Source organism: Bombus vancouverensis, chromosome 15 (genome assembly GCF_051014615.1).
Source record: "Bombus vancouverensis nearcticus chromosome 15, iyBomVanc1_principal, whole genome shotgun sequence".
Taxonomy (NCBI): Eukaryota; Metazoa; Arthropoda; class Insecta; order Hymenoptera; family Apidae; genus Bombus; species Bombus vancouverensis.
The window spans coordinates 3,990,482-4,010,793 of NC_134925.1; the positions used below are offsets into that span (position 1 = coordinate 3,990,482).

General features: G+C 39.8%; 1 protein-coding gene across 1 annotated transcript in view; it reads right to left on the reverse strand.

The window, feature by feature from the left end:
• Nucleotides 1-281: 281 nt before the first annotated feature.
• The window catches only part of LOC117157258 (uncharacterized), a 133,734-nt gene continuing 113,703 nt past the window's right edge, over nt 282-20,312 (reverse strand). Inside the window, exon 6 of the mRNA XM_033335170.2 lies at nt 282-1,363. Coding sequence (XP_033191061.1) covers nt 1,212-1,363 — 152 coding nt within the window. The 3' untranslated portion in view covers nt 282-1,211. The remainder of the gene's footprint in view (nt 1,364-20,312) is intronic.

Sequence of the window (20,312 nt, forward strand, 5' to 3'; positions counted from 1 at the left end):
TAATAAACAACGCCATATACAGAACACGATACTATTTCTGTATTATTACATTACTATAAGTATCGTGTCGGTTATTCTACGAGAATATAAACTATGTATTCGTATCTTGAAAATACGTAATCAATGTCTTCCTAACGATAACGTTTCATTGTACTGTAGATTTTTCGTAGAAAAATGTACACACTTACCTCGATCTCTCGTTCCACAATGCTCATTTTCCAACTACGTTTCTACAGGGAGGAAAGGACGAGAAGAAACGAAATACACCGATAATCGAATCGTACTTCGTATGGTAATTTATTACAATTTGTACAGATTACAAATCGGTACCTATGGTGTCGCGTTCCTCGTTAGACATCTTAAAAGGAGCGGATATTGAGCAGAACGCCGTTCGTCGCTGCGCTAACGTTATTCATACTCATTTAATATTAATTTACCCCTGTATGTATATATCTATATATCCTCGACACTCTCGGTGAACATTGGGGTTGCTAAACGAATGACGCGTACAACCCGATCGAAATGATCTTTCACCATGAGAAATAAAGAAATAAATAAATGAACAAATAAATATGGATCAACGACAAATACCGTAGAAAATCAACGAAGAAGCCGGAATAAAAACGATCGATTTGAAAAGCACGATCGTCTTTTTACGCGTGTCTCAGGGGCGTTTATCATATACAGGAGGTTACAACAAAACTTCTCCACGTCTTTTCAGATCCATGTTGTTTTTCTCAAATTTAGCCACGTGCCACCGCGTATTCTTCTTCTTTTCCTTCCATCACTATTATCTCATTTTCTTTCCTTTTTTACATTGTATAATTCGAGAAAAATCGATGAATAAATGGCCACGAGTCAACAAAATTGAAAATTGTCTGCGTCACGATCTCGATTTATTTAGAGATGAGCTCGAAATAGGACAAACGCGTGCTGGCCAGGAAAAGAAACTATACCTGGGCGAGTATTTTCCTCGTCGATATTCTTCTCTGCGTCATCTCGACCTCCCGCTTAACACACAGGCCCATTCGTGAATAAAAATCAATTGTTATTCAAGCTATCTACTCCATACATAGTAACATACATAACTGGAAGCCCTAGACTACTAGGTTTTACATGGACGATGTTTTTTTATTTTCTTATTTTCCTCTTTCTTCTGTTTTTTAATCGGGTCAAACAGTGGCAGTGGTGTACTTGCGGGCGCGTACGAGCTACCTGCTGGTAGGAGTTGACGTCGACGAGGTGTAAGGCGTCATGGTTATCGTCGTCGAGGAGAACATCAGATACATGATCGCTGGCAGGGTGAGAATCATCACCGTCGCTGTAGTCCAGGTCGTGCTCGAGCTCGCCGAGTTGCTGCTACCTGTAAATTCAAGAGAAAGGTAAGAGATTAAAGCGAAAATGATTTTTTTTTAACGAATCACACGCTGTCCTCTTTTTCTCCGTTTCTTATTTTATCGAAGAAGTAGGTTAACAGAGAACGAAGTTTAATAATTCGAGAAACTATTTTTGCTCTTTTCATCTGGTCCTTTTAGATTTTATTCTTTCATTTTTTGAGATTATGATTCTGGATATAAAGAGGCGGATGAAAACTGGTAATTAGGGAAATTGGTAGGTGCTTTCGTGTAATGTATCTGTCTTTTCGTTTCTTTTTTCATGTGGCTCTTTTATTTCAGCATACCATTATTAAAAACGGCAAATGAAAATTGGTAATTAAAGAAATTGAGGACGATCCTAGATAGTTTCTTTTTTGTTTCCACTTTTTACTTGAGCATAGAGACATAGATATTAATGTGAATGAATATTAATAATTCCAGAAGTAGATACGATATTCTTGTTACGACAGAGTGTTAGAAATACTATTCCTTTCTTTTTTCTGTGTATCTTTTCGAATCAACGTGAAGATTTTCGAAAATTCTTCGTTAATTCTAACGTTTCCCTCCACCGTCTTAGAAAATATTTAATTTTTGCTAATAAAATCCTTTTTTATCTCTAACTGTTAACTTCCCGAATAAGCTCTTAAGGGGTTTAACTTTTCAGAGTAATTTCACCGTTTAAACTTAAGTTACCGTAGATAAGGAAAAATACGTATCTTTTATTTTTGCCTGTTCTTCTCATCTACAAAGTTTCATCTAAATCGCAGCCGGATCGTTCGCGACGTTCCCTTGTTATGAACGTTGAAGCGTTTCACGGTATTCAATAGGGATTGGCACATCGTAAACCCGCGTGAACGTCAGATTTCCGATAATCTGGCTACAGTTGGAGCGCAAGATTGCAAGCTAGATTTCCCGGGGGTAAGCATGTCTGAAATGTCTCGGCATTTAATACCTGTACTCTGTATGCGTCAGAGTTGTACCTAGCGAATATAAGTTTAAGATACCATAGCAGAGACATTCTATTGTTTATCCCGTTCTTCTTTAAACATCTGAAAATCATTGATCGAATTACGAAGCTTAAAGAAACACTGGAATTCCCATTCTGTTTCTTTTCCGTTTTTCTGTATTGTTGTTTCTTCTAGACATTAGCGAATCCGCAATATTTGGTTACCGCATATCAAAAAGATACGAAATATCGGCGTATCGTTCAAACAGCTTTGTTCACTGGACACCGTTCAAATTATACGATAAATAAAGCTATCGACGGGAAGCTCATTCGAAAAATGCAACATATTCGTATTATTTTCATGCGTTCGATATATCGTTGAAATGCTCTCGTGTTGATTTAAAAATCGAAAATAAAGATTTTATGTATATCAAATTTCTCATATGAGATGAGACCAAATACAGAGAGCACTGTAGCTCTTTTAATTAAAAAGCTGCGTAATACGTCGATATTGAAAAACGTAAGTAAATTGATGAATATATTATTTCGTCAATAATTATTTTGTCGGTTGAGCACGAAATAGTCGAGTGTCAAGGGAAGAATTAATTCGAAGATTCCTTGGACTGGCAGCGCGCGGCAATATCGAAAATCCATTTGCCACAGACTTCCGGGAGCGTGTGGTATTAATCAAACTCTGTCGCGGTTCCATCGGAGGTCAGCGTGTTACCGGCCACCCTCGTCCGAAACCAGAGGTTTTCCTCTCCAATTAGAAGCTCACCGAAACGATTTCACACACGCGACCCTCTCCACTGTCCTCTTTCTTAATTACAGTCGAATAAAAAGAATCTAAAAAAAAAAAAAAAAGAAAAAAGATATTCCACCAGGGAGAAGGAGAGAGAAGACAAAGAAGTAAGTGGTCGAGGCACGTAGGTAGTCCAGCTCGTTATTTCCGGTGAAAATGTAGAGTCTGCCACTTCCGGCGCGGTTCCTTTGCCAAGTCCTCTCGGCCAGAAACCTGTTTCCGTAAACTTTGCTCCGTACTTTTAAGCCTTAATCCTAAATTATTTGCGAAAGGGCGCACCCACTTCTGTTCTCGGTATAAGGTCGTTTTCTTTCCTCTTCTTTTTTTCCTCCTCTTTTATTTTATTCTTCATTGGCGAAACCGCGGTAAATTGAACAGTTGTTCCAGTTAAAACAATGGGGCAGGGCTAGGCAGGAAGGACCAATTAGGAGCCACGGGTCAATCGGAGGCGAAATAAAATGTCTTGCCCTCTTGGACTTGTTAAAACGTTCGAATGTTCCGTTTAAAGTGCTTAGCCAATAACCACTTCTTTCGAAATCAGTAGAGTATCTTGATGAATTTTTACTGTGTTATGGATTCAATCTTTTCGTCGGCTGAATAGTGTAACCTTTAAACGCCACTCTGTCTCTCCTCTCTTCTGTCCTCGTCTCTCTTTCCATTCTGCGATGGAATTATCGAAAGTTTCAAGAATACGAATTACAGCACGCTGGGCTGGTTACATTGTGCGCGGAAGGGTTCACAATATTTCTTCAATTTAGGAGGAACCTTGGAAGTTTAAAGGAAAAAGGGAAACGTTTGGATTATTGAAACTCTGTTGCTATTGTTCGGTCGAAACATTCTTTGCTTTTCTACATTTTAATTTAGTACTTGTTCACTCGTCGCTGCATTTTTATGAAGTACTCGTTTCACCGTTAAATTTTGACAAAAGTGGCATTGTTCGCTCTTCCTTTTTCAGAACATTTGTAATGCAAATAATAGTTGTTATTTATGCATACTATTTTTGTTTAAGTTTTGTTGAATTTTGTTCGTATTTCCCGTGCTTTGAAAATATTCCACGACACTATGCGATTCGAAATACATAATTCATATACAATTAGAATTTAATAACCTATAAATTCGTATAAATATTCATATTAATAAAAATATTTTTTTAACCATATCGAATATGTTAGATCCTGCAAAATATTGAAAACATCGATCTATTCCGTAAACGTGGAATGAGAGAGGATAGAGTTGTGCATATATAGGAATTTTTATAACATATATGTCGGGTTTACATTAGGATTAGGGTTAGGGGCGTGAAACGAATCTTCATTTGGATTACACGTTGTCGTTATGCAATAGAGAAGACATTGACATTTAGTTAACTAAAGTCCTTCAAACAGACAAACAGTCTTTGTCCCAACTACAGGAAGATAAGGGAAATCTATTTTTCTCACGAACGACGCTTCCCACTAGCAACTTTCCCTCAAGGGCGACTAGCATCCTTCCAAATTGACCAAATTGACCAAATTGACCAATTAACAGCAACATCAATTTCCCTCGCTTTCCGAACGAAGGCTTTTCTCGATGAATCCGAGGATCTCGTGTCCTTAGACACACCCCATCATAGCTTTCCTCTGCAGCATCATCGTGACGGAAAGTCATTCTCTCGTGAGGTTGCATTAGCGAATTACATAGCGTCTTTACGCTCGGTGAATATTCTACGTTTTAACAAAGAGTTTAGTAATACTTGTACCGTAGATAAGCAAGTTGAGTACAACTTGGACTTTGGAAGAAAGCGCATTTTGTTATCCCACTGACCGCGGATTCGTTATCGAACCTAAGACCATTGTCATTAGTGTCTAATCACCGCGGTTACTTGTCAATTCTGCAATATCCACACTTGTACTAATAATCATATTTGTACTAGTAAATATCTTCTCTATTGCATAACAACAATGTCTAATCCAAATGAAGATTCGTTACACGTGCCTAATCCTAATCATAATGTGAACCCGACATATATATATATATTTTTTTATTCGTACACCATTTTTCATCGCAAATATTTGTCTACTGCCTATATTCATTTATTAATTTAAATATTTACATATTTACTATTTTTGTCGCGATGAACTGACGGTTTCTCGATATTTCAATATCCTAGAATCGTACAGACGTAGAGGGAACTGTCTCTGGTCTAGCACAAAAAGTGATCTGGCACGAAACCGTGTTGTTGTCGGACCGTTTTTACGTCGTAGTTTGTCTTGGGAAGATTTTGCAACGCCGGGTGTGAGGCAATGTGGGCGAAGGGAATCGCATTAGAGGCGGTGCGGTCGCGGCGATTAAATTTTCAAGGAACAAGAAGAAAAGTAACAGCCAGCAGTGGAGCAGCGTGCCAGTTCGCGAGCAAGCGAATTAGCCGCTCTTGTTTTGGATAACGTAGCAATAATGGAGACAATCTCTAGAATTGGCGATTGAAATCTCTTTAAATAATACATTTTGCTTCTTTTTAGTCTTGAGATTTGCGTTCTAAATAATTTTGCGTGACACAATTTTTTTCTATTCTGTATTCTCCGTGTTAATATCGAAATTTGTATCTTTCTTTCTTTTTTTTTAATTTTATTGGTCACTTAATAATTTTAATTGGTCGTCTGTGATGTATACGGGTTTAGGTGATACATTCCCCTTGACATTTTGCTTATTTTATCCGTCGATATGTACGGATTGAAGTTTCCGTATCTCTTGTATTAAAATATGTACAATGACGGATGTACATAAATATAAATATAAATAAACTGATCCGATCGATTTATGAAAAGTTTTATTTCTATCTTTTTGGTGTATCTGATATAGAAGTTTGGCGGTAAAGACCTTCCCTATTTATATACTCGACATAATTCAAATGAAACTTTTATTTTGGAAAATCTACTATCTTAATTTTTACTAACTTCTCTTATTACAGAAAAATTCAACCGCTTTTTCAAATAAACATTCGATAACGTTTCTACTATGCACGTGGTTTCGACAGATGTATATTGTGGTGAGATTAAAATTGCAAATATGTTATCCAACAAAACAAAAAAGATTTCTTTATATTTACAGTTTGTACATAAATATGTTTGATTTGCTTGTTCGTATATATTCTCCACTTGTTTGTTTTTGTTCTGGATTTGTTTGTTTACATTTTCTGTTTGCGCTAGATACAGAATCCTAGTTATGATTCGTTGTGGAAACGTTCGACGATAAAAGATTTAAATGGAATTTCTCGAAATTCTTCTTGTTTACCCGCACATGTATTATGTTGTTATATTCTCATGAATCTTTCACGTTACTGTCTTTTGTTTCCATCAGCATTGCCATTGAATATTTAAAAATGATTTTAGAAGCAATAAAAATATTGCAACAAGTTAATTTGACATCGTGCATTTTCCACAACTTACTCTTCGCTTAACCATTGCTTTGCTGTTCATTTATTCTGTGTCTCATAAATATTCTTGTATTTGCATTAAGCATTGTTCAAGAAACCACTGGAAGATACGATATAAACAAGAGTTTATCGTAGACATTACGTGTACTTCGATTTCTGTTTAATGTCTGACTACATGCAAACCGAATCTACCGTCAGCCGGACAAAGTCTCATAGTTAAATACTTCTTTGGTTACTTTCCCTATCAATGGTGGAAAGAATATATGTATATACTTTGTCTATTTTATCAGAAACCAAAGTAGATCCTACGTATCTTTTATACCATTTTTACCTACAACTTTCGACAAATTCATTGAAGACGTAGATTCTTAAAAAGTAGAAGGACAACTGTAGCGGCACATGAGACAACGAAAGATTTGATTGAATATTGTTGTGCCTTGGAATACCAACGTTGTTTTGGTTTGCTAGGTTCAAAGGTAGACGAACATAAAACAAAATATTATCGCCGTTATTTGTAATCGTCAACCGGAGTTACACTTGAACTTTTTATAATAACGCCTGTCGATACAAATAGATGAACATGCTCTCTAAGACGGACATTTAATCGAATAGTTTAGCGAGTCGAATAGTTGAACAGTTAGAGAGTGGAATAGTAGCATTGAGTGGGCGACGATTACTCTGTACTTGTACTTAAAGTGATTTTATTACAATTGACTATTATCGTTTTATGACTCGTCTGTTTAACACGTTGACTGTCACGCGTGTTTTGAAAGAAATCTCCATCAGGCCACGCGTACAGCGGTACCAAGCGTTCCCTGCTAGGTGCTCCCATCGATATTTTAGTAATGCGAGTCGCTCAAGTGGTGGTCTCAAGAATGATCTTTCGTTTCATTTGTTCGCAACATTAAAACTACTAATTGTTGTTGAATATAACGAAGGAAAGTGTGGTATAGATTATTCCGACCAAATGGTTTCTTATGCCATCACAATTAGAAAAGGAATCAAATGGTACAGAAAATTTGGCATTCAATTCCTTCTGGGAATTTCCGTTGTAAACGCTTTGACGGTTTACAAAATTGCAACAAGGAAAAATATAAATATTAGAATATTTAGACAATTATTAGTTGCAAAATTATTAGGGTTGTCTGAAAATACAAAAAATCCTTGTCTTCGACGGAGTCAGCATAATATAGCCGTTCGGAAAAATGATTCCGGAAGAAGCATTAGACGCGCATGCAAACTATGTTATGCAAATAAAAGACGTCGAATGGAACGAACAAAGGCACAAAAGAATTTGAAGAAAACAACAACTTATTGTCCAAATTGTCCCGGCCAACATCAGCTATGTATAGAATGCTTTAAAATGTTACATTCTAAGTAATTTTTTTAATAAACCATTTTCGTATTTTTATTTTATAACAATTCAACAGTTTTATTATTATGGAATATCTTTTCAAATACCTACGACGAACCTTCGCAAGTAGTCAAATAAGCGACACCCGAATATGGATTACGCGGCCTGACCAGAAACTTTGCTGACACCCGAATACGGGTGTCGTGGCAGCTAACGTGTTAATAAACCAACCAACACGTTCAATAAACCACCTCACAATCGTTATTTCACACTAGCCATCCACTTTGTCAGAAAGAATCGCGCAGGATTCGTGTTTACGGGACGAATTACGTGTGGTGGTAGTCCATCGCTGGCCGCCGTAGGATGGCCGAAACCAATTCGAATTGTATAACTATTTAAAATACACGGCTCCGAATACTGTCTGTTAATAATTATTCCACCGACCGGGAATCGTTTACATACAAACAAGCATTACTATCAACGTTATTACTGGCAAAATTACGACGCGATCGTGCGTGAATCGCGTAACATTATACACAGGTAGAAACACGATCGAATCGTTACGAAGATGATTTCTATCTAGCACGCTCTGTCGCGTTCCATTCCGATGGAAGGCTGCCACTTTCGTCGATCGATGCGCTGTAATTTCACAGCATATGGAGAACAATCTTCGTAGAGTGTAGTTTTAATATTTCTCTTTTCGGATAAATATTTCCCTTTTATTGCTCTTCTTCTGCTTTCCTTCCCTCTCCCTTTTTTTCGTCTTTTTTTTCTACCGAAGTTTCGAACTTTGATTTACACGAAGTTTCACGGAAAACGTTCGTAGAAAAGTTCCGAAGAAGTTTTTGAAAACTATCGTGACAGACTAATAGGTAAATTAATCTTTGTTAGTTTCTCGTGGAAAATCAGCGGATTCGCGATACCAAATACGCGAAATCGGAGAGTTTGATTAAGGAAGGTAGTACAACTTTTGTCCCATTGCCTCGACAAAATATTCACCGAGACTCGGATAGCGCGATCATTTGCTGTCACGTCTCGAGCCTCTAATCCAAAAACACAGAAAAACCACTCCTCTTGGAAGAATCCGCAGGAAATCAGAACGTCATCTCCATCCAATTTGATTCTCGCGATCCAATCCCCCGAAAAACAAATCTCCCTGACTGTGCTCGAACATCCTCCGTAGCAATCACTCGCTCGCTTCGGCATATTATCTGCGCGCCCGAGGATCAAAAACCGAGAGTGAAACGTAGCTCCGCGCGATGCAATCGTACGTCGACGAGTAACAGCAGAAAAACGCCATGAAAAGGGGCGAATTAAAAAACAGAGGGAAAAAACGAAGAGGTAAAAAAAGAACGAAAGAGAAATCGTCAGTGCGCCTAGCCAAATCCAATTAATCGAATATCGATCGTCCAGGGATTCGTTCGCGTTTCCCTTCTCTGTTTCGTTTTTCTCCAGTCATATCGACCGGTGCCTGTGCTCGTTCATTACGGAAACAGTGACCCGCCTACCTGGACAAACCGGTACGATGCCAGCTTTATGAAACACCAGGATATTTCGCTCACAGGCGGCCTTTATCGCTGGTTTGTGTTTAAGGGAAGAGGACTAATAAAGTTTCCACGTGGAATCGCCGCGGCCAAGGAAAGCGAAGCGCAGGAAAGCTTGGCGGGTAAAAAGTACAGAGGAGAATGGGCAGTCTAGTACTAAAGGATAAAGGAGATTTAAGGATAATATAACAGCAACCATAAAGATTTTCTGGAATTGAAATTGTAAACGATATTGGAAATCGAGTACACGCGAATCACATTGTTTGCGATAATAGAGCTTTATATTATCTGGTAGAGAATTCTTCAGAAATAACTAATTTCCGTCTCATCAAACGGAGAAAATTTTAGGAGAGTCTCCTTTCGCGCTCGAAATAGTTTTCTATTGTAAAATGCTTTTAAGTTTAGAATCGCGTGACACGTTCAATTGTAAAATTTTGAATAAACAAACTTCGTTTCAGCAAATTGTTCGTTGTTCGTCTATTTCATTTTGATTTATTCCAATATATTTCGCAATCACGAATTTCCAACACACCAAGTCGAAATTTCAGGTATACAGCGGTCAAACTTAATGGGCGATTATGTTCCTCGTCTTCCTTTTTCCATATCCTTCTGTTCCTTTACAGGCTTCGATACTGCTTTTCTTTGTTGAAGGCTGCTTTATCTGTCCAATGAGCTGTGTGATTAAAAAACAGTGCAACCAGTGGATAGGAAATTATCGTGGCCGAGTTCGATGATCCTCTGAAGCTGATAAACCAGATAATTGCTTCGTACGAAAAAATACGTTCGGGTCTGGAAACGATGCAAACCTCTTATTCTTGTAATTTCTTGTAATACTTTAGAATCTTTATAGCAATCGGTTGGAAACCGAACCGATCAATATTCGACGATCGTGTCTCGCGAAGAAGAATTACTTTAACGTCCAACTAATTCAGTAGAATTTCGTACTAAATAATTCTTTCGAATCACGTTGAGAAATGGTAAATCAGGTTAGCTCTGATACAATTGCTATGCTAGGAATATAAAAATTCTTGCAAGAGAAAAAGGAGAGTTGAAAGCGAAATAAAATTGGAAACGTTTAAGAAGTTGAGATTCGAGGAGAGTGATATTAAAGGATCTTCAATTAACTCGAAGATACCGAGAGGAAAAAGGGCGAAAAAAAATATTACAACTTCTTGATTAGCTTTCTATTAGGTAAAGGAGAAAGATATTCGTGAGCCTTTAATTAACTTTTGACTATAGGAAAAAACGTTTCGTTCAAAGTAATACTGACGAACGTCGCGTTTGGAAAGCCGCGAGCAAGCAACATAATCTCAAGGCTGTTTAATTAGTTCTTAATTGTCCGAAGAAAATTTTTCGATCGAACTTTCATCATGAACGTAAATCATCGCTGTGTGTCCGGAAACTGTGTATTGAGTGAAATATTTGAAACGAAATCTTTTCTTACACGCTCGCTTGTCTATTATTCTAGCAATGTCTTCGCTAGCAATTTGGTACACGTTAACTCGCGAGTAATCGACGTCTGATAGACCCCATTTAACGATAGAAAATCGTTCTCTATTTTTTTAACGAACCAGTCACCGTATTGGCAGCTATTTGGACGCTCGCCGGTTGACACGGTCGATGCGAGTTATTACGTCGAGCAACGAGCTACTTCGTACAATCTCGTTAAATCTCGAAGTTTATTTTTTACCACCTTGTCTGCTCTGGACGTCGTGATCCGTATTATCGGCCCTGTATCGTTTTTTCTTCCTCTTTGATTGGGTCATTTCCTCTCATTACAACAAAACAATGTATCTTCCTATAACGATACGGGATGTTATTCATTTCTTTTTTACAATAATCGTGTTAGCAAATATATTTTCTCTATCTTTTTCTATTCTAGAAATATTCATAGTTATATATATTTCTAGTAGTCGTCGACAGACACCAACAAGACATACTGCATATCGAATTCCTTTAGCAACTCCACTTTATCGCGTTATAGTTAATTTAAAAGTTTTTATATGTCGTAGACATTGTTTGGGTAGTTTAATGAATTTCATAATTTCGTTCGCTTAGTTCGTTTAAGAAAAGTCGTTATACGCGGGTAGGCGAGTCGGTTTCTTCTTTTTCTTCGTTTTCGCTTCTTTGAGTTGCGCGCGAGGATGGAAGTAAAGCGTTTGTGTTATGGGAGAGACTATTTAAGAATGGTGGATGATTTTAAGGTGTGTCGGGGATCTTAATATCCCAGTTTCTATGTTCTCGAGCGAACTTCTCTTTTTTCTCTATTAGCGAGCCAGATTGGATCATCCTAATTTCTAGGAACGAATGTTCTGTTAGTGTCTTTGCCTTCTAATAACCTGTTTCGTTTTTCATACACGTCTGTTTAAATATTCGGTGGCTAACGATGCCGAGGCCATTTAATTTCTACGTTCAAGAAAATGCTTCGCACGTAATATTCTAATAAAACCAGCGCGAACCAAGGAAAAGGAAAACCCGTAGGGGCAGAGATGGAAAACATTTTCATTAAACATTTTTTGCTCGTACTACAAGAAAAAGGAAGTGAACTCCCGCGTCTCTCTTAAAGAGTTTCAATTTATCCTCGAAAAATTAATTTCGCGGCCAAATTCATTTTTATTTCCATATTATTTCTTTGCTTTCTTAATCTTTGATTTATATTCCACTCTCCTTTTCAGAAACGTCTGACGCAATTTTTTATTTTCCTATCTTATATCTTGCTTTCGTTCTTACTTTTATTTCACACTCTATACTAAGAATAAAATATTGCTATAAAGGAAGAAGCAATAAAGTTTATGACAGTTTTGAAGACGTTTTACGTGAGAGTCGATGCAAACTTGTATCGAACAAAATTTAAATGTAGAAAACTTCCCTTTCATATCACGGTATATTATTCTACGTTACTACTTGTATTTTGTTAATTCTCGATTATAATACTTGGCAGTCTCGATGATAAATCAGTAGCATCGCCGATTGATTTTATTTCATTGAAAATTCACTTGGAATCGTCCAATCGCTTTGCGATCAATCACGCAGAATCCATTTCCATCCCCTGATTTCTCCTAGTTTATTCAATCAACTTCGACCATCTGGCGCTGCTAACTTTTCAGCGCGCGAAAGAACCGGCTCGTTTTCCTTTGCAGGCGGTCGTAAAATCGACTTCTAGTCTCGTTAACACTTGCCCACGATCATTCGATGACGTGCGGTTGGATCGTGAGGCGAATACGCTGGAATTGACCGAGCTCGTAAACTACGGAGTCGTAAAGAAGCGCGTCGATCTTTCGTTCAGACGCTCGTTCGAGCGGCGGAACACGATTAGAATCGAATCGACGGCAGTCCATGGATGGAACGATTCGTGATTCATTTCTGAAAGAGGATGATACTACACCTTCTCTAGCGACAATTTGCCTCGTTCGTACATGTTTTCTTGATTTTCGTGGATTTTCAAGAAAGTTGTCTTGCTTTGGGACCTTTGAACGAGTTGGAACGTGCGTTAAGAATTCCTTTTTCTTCGTGGATTAATGTCATTGTATAAATTTTGGAATTTTAACGTACAATTTCAAAATGGCATATTTTCTAATTACTTTAAATTATTATTGAGATATATGTGATTTTGTGTGCCTCATTGGATTAGCTGCGTAGTAGTGACACACGTATATGAGTATGAGTGTGTGTGGGAGTACGTGAGTGAACAGCGTCTCGTAAAACAGAAGAATGCAACTGTTGCGTACGCACGGTGGTAAAAAAGGTGGTGAGACAAAAAGAGTGCTGAGACAATGTGTATCTACGAATATCTTGTAAATCGCATATTAAATAAATCTGAGACAGTTTAATATAATTTCTATGTGTAATATGAGTGTTCCTATACATTTATTTCGGCGACTAAGATCCACAATTCTCAACAATTATCTTCTGTGATTTTTCTGTAAATTATAGGTTACAAATTGATAGGAATTGCACAGCAGAGTTTTTAGGATTTGTGGCACCAGAAAATAAGGTAGAAAATTTAAATACTTACGAACTTGCGAACCTTGTTACTCAAGTATTCGTCGATGCCAAAAGATTATTATAGGTGGAAGGAGAAAGAGAATTCGCGAAGATAAATACAATAGAAGCACACATTACATCTGGCGATATTCGGAAAGGAACATCATTACTTTATAACGATGGAAGATAATCTATCTTTCATTAACCTACTTAAAAGTTACTTTACACTTTTTAATCTACTTATTCATTCATCATCTCTTCTTCCGATCTGATAGAACTTGTGGAGAAAATGAAAAAATGACGTTAGCAAACGCTTGTTACTTAAACCGCATCTTCTTTTAACAAGATAAAATCTTTTACTCTACACGATAATTCTCCTTCTAAAAAATATTCTTCTACCCATCGTAGAAACTTTCTTTTCAAGAGAATCTTCACGCAATAGCTAAACAAAAATTTCCTCTTTAAGCAGCATTTTAGCCTTTACGAACGTTTCTCTACGAAAAGACCTTCAGCGGCAACAAAACTACACGGTGCACACATAGATAAATCACCGTAATGCAATTTTCGCACATACCCACCGTGCCATTTCACTCTTCTTCAAAGAACTTCGTCCCCCGAACTGCCAAGAAGTCGCGTGATAACGCGGAATAAACGATTCTGCAGTGTCGACGGCCTCGAATGTTAAATATTTTCTTGGAATTAATCCGGTCTGTCGGATGCGAGGCAGGCAAAAAACGGCGTCGCGTCGCAGAAGGCGATGAAAAATGACGGTAACGAGAGGAACAGCGTACTATTGAACGAAGAGAGAAAGAGACGAAAGAGGGTAGAGTCGTTTGAGCGACGTGATATTTCGCTTTCCGTCGTGGATTATAAAGCAGCGTGGAAAATGGAATAAAGAGCGGTAAGTGGCTCGCGAGCGAATATAAATATCCATCTGGTGGAATAATAATTATTGGGATCGAGAAGATCCTAGCCACTGAACGCTGCTATCACGCGACCAGCTATCTTCTAATTGCGCGCCATAATATTTCACATTACCCAGGAAATTATATCCTTCGCTGGCTTAATGTTCGTAAATCAACGACCAGAGAAACCGAGGCGTCGTCTACGACTCCGGTCAATTACTGATCGTTCGTCGGTCATCCCGTTGACGACTATATTTCTATTCGGATTCGATCGTCGACGGGTATACATCATTTACATGACGCGTTCGGTGGACAGTCGCAGCAGGGAATCAAGCGGCCGCAACAATGGTGTACGCGCCACAGGGTTGCTGCGTTTCGCTCGCGGCGTACACTACGTCAAATCAAAATAACGTGCATACACGCGGATACATGTTGGCAGCGGCCCAATTATTTGTTAGCCCGGAAACGTCGGATCTCGTCGCTTCGAAACCTCTATCCATGCAGCCTCTCTCGTCTCTCAGACACAACGATGGATGTGGAGAGAAAGGCGAGCCACCACCGAAAATCACAATAACGAAAAATAAAAGTAAAGGCAAGAACGGACGAGAAACATGGATGAACAAGAGAGGGATATGCGGAGCGGTGGTATCTCGAAGCTTGTCAAAACGTATTCGTCCATGGATGCAACGCATTATATAACGTGGTAGCCGATAGATCGCGATGGTCGTTCGAATGGCGCCAGAGGACACGCCAGGGTTCCGGTGATTGCAACCACTGGCTCGAAAACCGGCTGAAACGGGGAGAAACGTGACAGGGATTCGCTGGATGGGGACAACAGGGGTGACTGGTGTCCATCAACGTTCCGTCGTTTCTCCATACCCACCCCCATTCGCTCCATTCACCGTTCTGTTGTTCCGCGTTCTCTGTTCATAACAATTTCGATAGCCAGCCGGGTGTAATTGCTTTTTCGATGCGAAACAAGTTTTCCAAAAACGTCTATATTATCCCGGGATAGCGATTGCCTCGCCATGTTCCTAACTATTTCGCCACTCGATTTCTGTCTTCGTTTCTGATTCTCGTTTTGTTTCGTTTCCCTGTGCTTGTAATATATTTTTTCGCTCGTTGTCTTTTTTCAAAGGGGTGTTTTCTCGTTTCGAGATTGAAACGAGTACGTCGCAGCTTTGACAGCGTTCCCGGGTACCGCTATCGTGATTATCGATCGGCTGTTTGAGATTCGGTTGCACGAGTGGTGAAGCGTTTAAGCGTGCGAAACGAATCGTTGGGTTACCTTACGTCGGATGATGAATTTGTCGAATAGAAAGGCTTCGGTTCGCGATAGATCAAGAATGACAGGGACGATATTGCGATCGTTGTCGGATCATTTAACGACAGAAGAAAACCATTGCAAACGTATTTTTATCGAGGAGAAAAGAAGCATCGGTTTTCCTCGAGCACGAAAACTACTTTGCCTCGATATCTTCGTGTTCCTTTCTTTCGCCAAAATATCTTCAGGAGCACGGGGAATTTAGCCATCGGTGATCTTAAACGGCGACGATATCTTTGGTCTGGAGAACGTTTCGCTTCGTTTCTAACATATGTAGCACATATGTCAAAGCAGAAATTCCCAGTCGATTTCACAAGATCCGTTTTGACGTGGCATTCTGAGCGAAATAATCCGCGCGCGAAACGCTGTCTCCGCGGTTGCTTTGATGGAACTGACCGGCACGCGGTCACCGGCCTGTCCGGCTTGTCAATCAAAACGAAACAATTTCGGATGGCTTGGTAAATTGGCCGAGACCGTCGATTTGATTGCACGACGCCAGATGGGCTTACCCGTGAGGGAGGAATACAGAAATGGATTTCGAAAACAACCACGAACAGGCTTTCGTCTAGGTTTTCGTTAAAAAGTCGAGGATTAATTTCCTCGGTGAGGAAAGTGACGCCGTGGCTCGATTTACGACCGTTTCCGCCTGTAGCTAGACTGCAACTCCAACTGCTTCCTTCGCTTCGATTTCACAGCTTTAGGAGCGTCGGACCGCGGTTGAACGTGGGGTGTTTGGATCTTCCAGGCGCGGTGATTAATTGGGACGCTTCAACGCTAGAATTCTTCGAAATGGATCTTTTGCGATTGTTTATGTAAATTAGAATAAATACAGTGATGACAATGGTGCCATTATTAGTGTTAGTTAGATAGGACCGACGTCGATAGCTGGTTAAAGTAATTAGTTTGAAAATGATAATTAAGCGGACAAAGCTGTATCGCGAAAGATTGACGTTGTTTGAATTCCCAAGAAAAAGTGTGCTATTCGCTTTCGATCCAGGAACGCGGGAACTTAGTTATCGTCGTTTCTATACAGATCGTCAGACACCGATAGTTTACAACGATCTTGTTAGATACCGAGCACTGTAACAAGCGTATCATGTCCATGTCAATGTTCTTGAATACCATGAACTTGGTGAAATCGATACTCGGTTACGAGATAACGATATTGTACCTCAAACGTGTTACACCTGGTTCGTTTAATCGATAAAGTCGTCAAACTCTCTCTTTAATTTACTCATTTTGCACGAGTAGCGTTTTTCAAACAAACTTTTCGTTATCAAAGCACTTACGCTCGTAAACTTTCCACGGGCGAATCAAAAAAGGAAACCCGAAAGAATCGCAGAGTCCGTTCGACCCTCTTATTAACGCGCAAGCTGCAGATAAGACACGATGACGAGAATAAATTTCCATATTTGCATTTTACCGCCGGATCTGAAATCCCTTACCCTCGAACGTTGCTTGAACGTAATTCTAAGACCGAAAGAAAAACAGTCTCACTGGACGGAGCTTACGTTACCGAGTTACTAATCGAACCAGATAGTTCGTCCAACCCCCTTTTCCACTCCTCCGTTTTTTCGTCTTTTTTATCTCCTCTCCATTTCCTTCACTTTTTTTCTCTTAGCTCTCCTACTCCATCCACCACTCACCCTTCCTTAGGATTTCCCTCCACGACTTTGAAGCGCGCAGCCAGCACTCTCCTTACTATTCCAGGATACCCTCGAAAGTGCAGTGGAGAACTCGCCTCGCATTGATAATGCCGCGGCCATATTCCTGGCGAGAGAGCAAGGAGGATGCTCTGGGGAGAATTTCCAGTCGACGATAGGAACGAGGAGAAAAGAAGCGGCCGAGAGGGTAAAGGGATTGTCGAGGGTATCGGCCGCGAGCCTTATCGAACAGAAGAAACGGCCGTGGGACGGTCGCGTTACAGGGATGAATATTAACCGGGACCTGTCACCAACGATCCTCCTGCTTTTCGCTCAAACTCTCGACTTTCGACTTTCATCCTCGCTAGACGCCTCCGCTGCTAGTGTTTAGGAGTGGAATCTTGAAATCTGGCGAGCTGCAGTCAGTCAACTTGGATTACTTTGTTTTGCTGGAATTTTCCGAGTCGTGGATTTTCGAGAGTCGGAATGTTGGAGAGCTTGTGGGTTAGATACTATCGAAAGTTTCGAATCGCTATGTGTGGCACAAGATTGAAGAATTTAAAAGGAGGTCAGGTTGAAATTCCGTATTACCTTGGAAGACATTGTCGTGAAAAATCTGACGAATTAAAGGAAACTACTACGGATCTTCGTAATTTCCTTGTCTTTGACGAATATAATTTAAAAGTAGCGTTAACTTTCACGAAATGGTAAGGGGAATTGGGATTCGACGTTTCGAACGAAATTACTACACCGAAATCCACCAGCCAGTGCAAGTTCGTCCGGAGACCTCTTTTCCAAGATGAAGAAGACAGCGAAGTTCAATCGCAACCTCGAACTACCGGAATATCCCTTGAAATATCACGAACCCGTACGAGCGCCGGATACATTTGGATAAAGTCGAGCCATAGGATCGAGGATTGCTTTTTCCGAAAGGCATCGTCACTCCGAAGAATACCAGACCGCGTTTGCGCATCTCGCGATGCCATTAGCGAATTACTTTTCCCCGTGTAAAGCATCGTCCTTTGGTGGCATAGATCCCTTTCGCTCTTCGACTTCCCTTCGCTGTAATATGCACCAGATCCATATGAATAGTCATTCATAGACGTCGATCGAATGTCAAGAATCGAATGATAACGACGATTCAATGGCACGATCTATCACCTGCCAGATCTTCCTCGAAAAGGACGTGATCGAGAAAAAGGAAGTGGATCGTAAATATAGCGACTTTTCGCGATAGATTTACCGAAACATTTTTATCGATAGACAATTCGCAATTTTCTTTTTATCGTTATATATTTTTAGTCATATTTACGTAACCATCCACTCTCATGAAGCAAGTGCAAAAATTGATAAAAAGGAACGATCTATGTTAAAAATAAAAACCGTCCCCGCTACAAACCAAACAAAATCCAAACAGCAGCAATTGAATACTCTGTCGCGAGTGCGCTGAAGCAAACAAGATTTCGAAAGCTGCAAACACGCCATAAGAGTCGCCCTAAAAACCATCGACGAAAATCTTCTTATTCTGACAACGAGCTTCTATGCTTTTCTCAACTACTAAAAACGGCGGAAAGCAACGAAAGGTAAAATCTGTGTACAGACAGAAGCGAGGTAAACGTTTCGAACACGAGAGAGTTTAGCGGATCCGGTTCGTTTGGTTGGAGATTCATCTCGGGACAGCATAAAGAGGAGGTTCGATTTCCGGCACTTTCGCTGCGGCGTAATGGTATTGGCAATCTTCTAAGCAGCCACGCCATCGGCGAATACTCGGAACGTCGCGACGCCGACCAACTTCTATCGCGTCCTACTGACGGACTCCGCGTGTCGGCCATCAAATTTTCTTTTTAAATCGTGAGGAACCGCGTAAATCAGCTGTGACATCTCACTTCCGAAAGATGAGTCAGCGTGCTCGTAAACGAGCCACTCTCGCTGCAACCCTCGAATGATAGCGAGCTATGATTACGACTGGTAAGCGAATGAAGACATTTGGGTCACTCGTATGGCGTTCTAAGTGTGTTTTCGATTAATCGGTGTTATCGATTTGAGTTGATTTGGATTAATCTCCACCGAAGGAGGTTGTTTTTTTCTTTGGTGGTGGTTAAGAGTTTCCTAAGAAGGTTTCGATGTGGATTCCAATTGGATCGAACCAAGTTCTAGCGCTTAACGTTTGGTTTATGAAGAGCTGTTTCTTAAGAATGAATCAATTGCGAATAAAGACATTTAGACGACTTGTATGGTATTTTGGACGGTTCGGTGTTGTCGATTTGGCATGAAGTTTTCAGTAATTGAAGATTGGGCTACGAGAAGATGGTTAAATTGGATTAGAAATTGATTAATTTCTAATTAAATACGGTATACGTAGAATGTTGTACGAGATGACGATTCAAACCTGAGCGAGTACTTTTCGAAAATCAATTACACCATAGAATCCCGCATTTTTTACCAAAGCGATGCAGCTGCGATTTAATTTCTGTACCATTTCTACGATGTAAAAAAAGGTATATTACGGCAGAAGGGCTGAACGAGTGTTCGTTCTCCTCGTTGCAAACGTTTCAACCCCTTGAGCGTTCAGAATGAGCGTTAATCAAAGAAAGGAAGCCGAACGTTCGCTAGGACTCGTTAACAGCGCGTAGGATTGCTACCGATGGAACGATCTGGATTAATTATACGGCCTTATTGGTGCGAGATAGCTCTTTGTAAAATCGTGAAAGGCTACAAGAAAGAAGCGAAGGCAGTAAAGGAGAAGAAAGCGGAGAAATTGTTCAAAGTTGAGAAAAATGTGATGGTATCCTACGTTTAAGGAGATTGGATGGTTTCGATGAAGATATTTTAGAGAAATATGATCCATTGAGCGCCACGTCAGACCGGACGTCACAGATTTCCGCGATATTTCAGCGCGGATTTCTCTCAAGGCTAACGCCAGACGAGCGTGAGGATGAACGTCCGTGACTGCGAACCGTTATTACGTACCAGAATACTGTGATGCATGCATTTGCGTTTACGTGATGGAGAGCTAATGACC